This window comes from Conger conger, chromosome 2 (assembly GCF_963514075.1).
Source record: "Conger conger chromosome 2, fConCon1.1, whole genome shotgun sequence".
Taxonomy (NCBI): Eukaryota; Metazoa; Chordata; class Actinopteri; order Anguilliformes; family Congridae; genus Conger; species Conger conger.
In genome coordinates this window covers 89,370,498-89,374,465 of record NC_083761.1, presented here as the reverse complement: position 1 = coordinate 89,374,465, position 3,968 = coordinate 89,370,498, and the positions used below count along the sequence as shown (strand labels likewise).

Here is a 3,968-nt window from a genome sequence, read left to right as displayed (position 1 = left end):
AACACCATCAGCTTCCTGACAACACCATCAGCTTCAACAACATCAGTGTCAACACAACACCATCAGCTTCCTGACAACACCATCAGTGTCAACACAACACCATCAGCTTCCTGACAACACCATCAGCTTCAACAAAACACCATCAGCTTCCTCCCAAAACCATCAGCTTCAACACCATCAGCTTACATCACCATCAGCTTCAACACAACACCATAAGCTTCAGCACCATCAGCTTCAACACAACACCACCAGCTTCAACACAACACCATCAGCTTCAACACAACACCATCAGCTTCATCACAACACCATAAGCTTCAACACCATCAGCTTCAACACAACACCACCAGCTTCATCACAACATCAACAACTTCCTCACAACACCATCAGCTTTATCATAACATCATCAGCGTCAACACAACACCATCTGCTTCATCACAACATCAACAACTTCCTCACAACACCATCAGCTTACAACTCCATCAGCTTCAACGCCATCAGCGTCAACACAACCTCATGAAGTTCAACACAACACTCATTAATACACATGATCAATACGTAATGATCATTACATTATCATATTACCACACACACATGATTAGCACATTATCATAAATCAAAAGTAATTTATTGTAAAAACATATCCTCCTTCATTGATCCATGTTATTAAATGACAATGAACACACAAATGCAAAGATGCACACATACACAATACACATTACAGTTGACACCCTCTATTTTACATAACAGCACAAATGCGAAAAGAAACCAAGCATCCACATGCATGGAATAAATACACAAGCACAGCCATCATTGTATGAAAATAGAATAGAACTAGTTTTATTTGAAAAGAAAATGTTTCAACTTGCTTACTATATTAAGCACGAATAGAGACCGACTGAGTCTTGCCAGTTCACATAAAAACAATAATAAATGAGAGGTTCAGATGGCCGTGATGAGGCTACTTTTTAAGAATTACATTTTCACAGCATCAGCAAGCATGATCTCCCTGTCGCATGTGTGTTGCGTCATCACATCGCACATAATCTGACCAACAAGCCCATACTGATGAAGTCATTTTTAGCTGTGTTTTACCGATACTGATGCACCCCCAATAATAGTATGCACTCCTGGCACAAACACAAAAAGACGCGCACGCACGCGCAGACAAAGAAGAGTCAGGCCAGTATTAAGGATTACGCGGCTGTTTCCACGGTTACCCACCAGCGTGTTGCGCTTTCCCCGGCCGTCGCCCGCCACAGAGACCGACACGGAGCGGGAGAAATGTTTCCCCGATGACGCGCTGCTGGGCCGGCGCGACACAGACAGCTGGGAGCCCGAGAGGCAAAGATCCGGGCCATCCCCACCACCACCCACCGGCAGAGTGCCGGGGCTACGGGCAGCGTGCATCCTACCGGGACCTACAGACAGACAGAGGAAGGGAGAGTCATTCAGTACGAGGCGTCAGTACTAACCAAGCCTAGCCTTGCTAATGAAGCCCTACCCTGCTTAGCTTCTGTAGTAACCCAGCACAGCCGCCATGGGCTTCTGCTCAGCAAGTCTCTAAATATGACTACAGGCTATCTATCAGCAGCTGCGGGGACCCGCTCTTCCCCGTCAGATGGTGTTGCCCCGGGCAACCTAGCCACCCAAACATGGCTGCCCTGCGCTCTTTGACAACTGCACAAAAGGGAGAGAGGCGGAATAATTCAAGACGGTGTCGCCATGTTCACTACAACATTCCTGCTTTGACAGACACCTGCGCCAAGCATATCGCCAAGAGCTGAGCAAACGCATGGAGACAGAACAGATGCCCGGTGAATCCGGGCTGATGTGTAGTTCAAGTTGAAACTCTAGGAACTCGGTCCTAAAAGTCTCCGAGATTGTACGCAGGTTGTCCCGGCAACAAAATGTAGCTTTCCCCAAACAACAAAGTTTCATGTGGCAAAGTGAGCGCGGGCTAGTCGAGCTAAGAACAGACTGTCACGTGTAGTGTACTGTTATATTACAATTCAATAGCACGGTCTCGCTCAAGCCAAGAAAAAATATTATTACTATTACTTTTTTAAAGCAGCCCCTCAAAAAAAAAAAAATCTGATCGATAACAGGAAATCTGCCAACGTGTAATAACACAGGGCAACTTCGGAATCAATAACTGCATTCGACCTGGGTGATTGATCCAGAATACAGAGAATCTCGAAACACAATCAGTTATCACTCGCGCATTGGTGCGTAGGGGAGTAGAGCAGGGCTACCAAGGATTGCGAGGACGGAGAGAGACATTATAATGTTATAAAACTCTTGTTGATTATAGCGGATGTACCACGTATTTCAAGGCATCACCGCCGCACATAGCAAGATCTGAATGATAAATATTAAATGTCTTGTTATTAACACTAGGAATTACTAGGCTAAACAGCTATATACGACTTATACTAGCTGGTAATCCTACTAACAATACACAATAATTGTAATTATAAACAACACAATAACAACAAAAGAATAATAACAACTAAAACAATGTAGAAACATTTCAGACTAACAAAATATTTCATTTAACACGATGCATATGCGAGGTAGATTAATACAATTTTTTATATAACCACGATAATGAACATTATGAATAACTAACTTTAGCGAGCTAATAAAACTAAACTTACCAGAAGCGACCAGTGATTCTGCCCAAAGTAATGGCAATTCCAGATAATGAAAAGAAAACTGGAGCTCAGAGACTCTTTGACACTGATTTACTAAATCAATAATCGTCTTTAAAAGTTCCACCAAATTAGGGTAAATTAGTACACTGCTATTAAATTGATTATATTAACTCTCTAGCTTGTTTGCTGGTTTCATCGACAGCTAGTCAGAGAACACCCATTGCATACGGTACGAGCACGTCATTAATATCGATGAAATGAAATTAGTTGTAGCTAGCCAGCTACACATATTACTATGGTTAAATATTATTCATAAAGAAATATGGATAGGAGCCCAAGAATAGCTACACACTTCCACAAAGAAGCAACAAACGTGCACAAGTAAAGCACAGCAAGAATTAAACGTTATTTTGCTACAGGCTTTCTAGCACCACTAACCGTGCAGATAGGCTATTGTAGCTACCGATATGAGCCAAGTCTTCCACCTGTCTCACTGTATGCCTACACACGCCGATTTTGAACATGCAGATCGAATTTTAGCCACTGTTTTCTATATAAATACTTTATCATCTCAGCAAATACGTTACAAAAAAGAGGGCTCACTAGTTATCCTGCAAGCTCCCTACTGATGCATCTTGATGCAGCGCACAGTAAAATGGCTTTCACTTTTCCCATCGCGGACTGATGTGTTTCTGTACTGTACAGCTAGCAAACGTTTTCTGACGCGAAACGACATGCAATCACCAGCAGAAACGCATTAACTAAAACTTCCGGCAGCTGATATTTGACATCCAGTGGTAAACAGACTCTATCCCACAACAGTTGAAATTGAGAATGAGGGACAACATTTTCGCTGTAGCAACCAGAAACACTGGAGCTCCGCCCAGCAAAGCCTGTGATTGGTGATTTCTGAGCATCAAGCTTCGCTAGCTATGGATGCGATTGGTGGACAATGTGTTCCGTTAGGAGAATATCTGACAAGGGCGTGGCTACGCTATAGGTCGGTTGCCGTTGCAGGGGGCGTGCTCGCAGCTTTGAGGCGACAGATGTTTTCGCATATGCTGGTGTAGCGGAAGTTCATCGAGTATCGTAGTACAGAAGAATTCCTGTACAAATGTTAATTTGCAGCAAAGAAAGCCTTCTCTTCTCTAAAGTCGAGTCAATGGGTAACTATTCGTTTTGTTCGGCGATATCTATAATAAAAATGGAACAAAGCAAGGCAGGGAATGAATAACAAGCAACATGCATGCCAACAAAAATATTAACTTAAAACATTATGAGAAAATGCATTCATCCAAATTATTATAGCAATCC

General features: G+C 42.8%; 1 protein-coding gene across 1 annotated transcript in view; it reads right to left on the bottom strand.

Moving 5' to 3' along the window:
• The window catches only part of cep131 (centrosomal protein 131), a 40,491-nt gene extending 36,988 nt beyond the window's left edge, over positions 1–3,503 (bottom strand). The window contains exons 1-2 of the mRNA XM_061231332.1: positions 2,658–3,503; positions 1,222–1,418 (exon numbers count right to left, since the gene is read on the bottom strand). Coding sequence (XP_061087316.1) covers positions 1,222–1,407 — 186 coding nt within the window. The 5' untranslated portion in view covers positions 1,408–1,418; positions 2,658–3,503. The remainder of the gene's footprint in view (positions 1–1,221; positions 1,419–2,657) is intronic.
• Between the last annotated feature and the right edge of the window lie 465 nt (positions 3,504–3,968).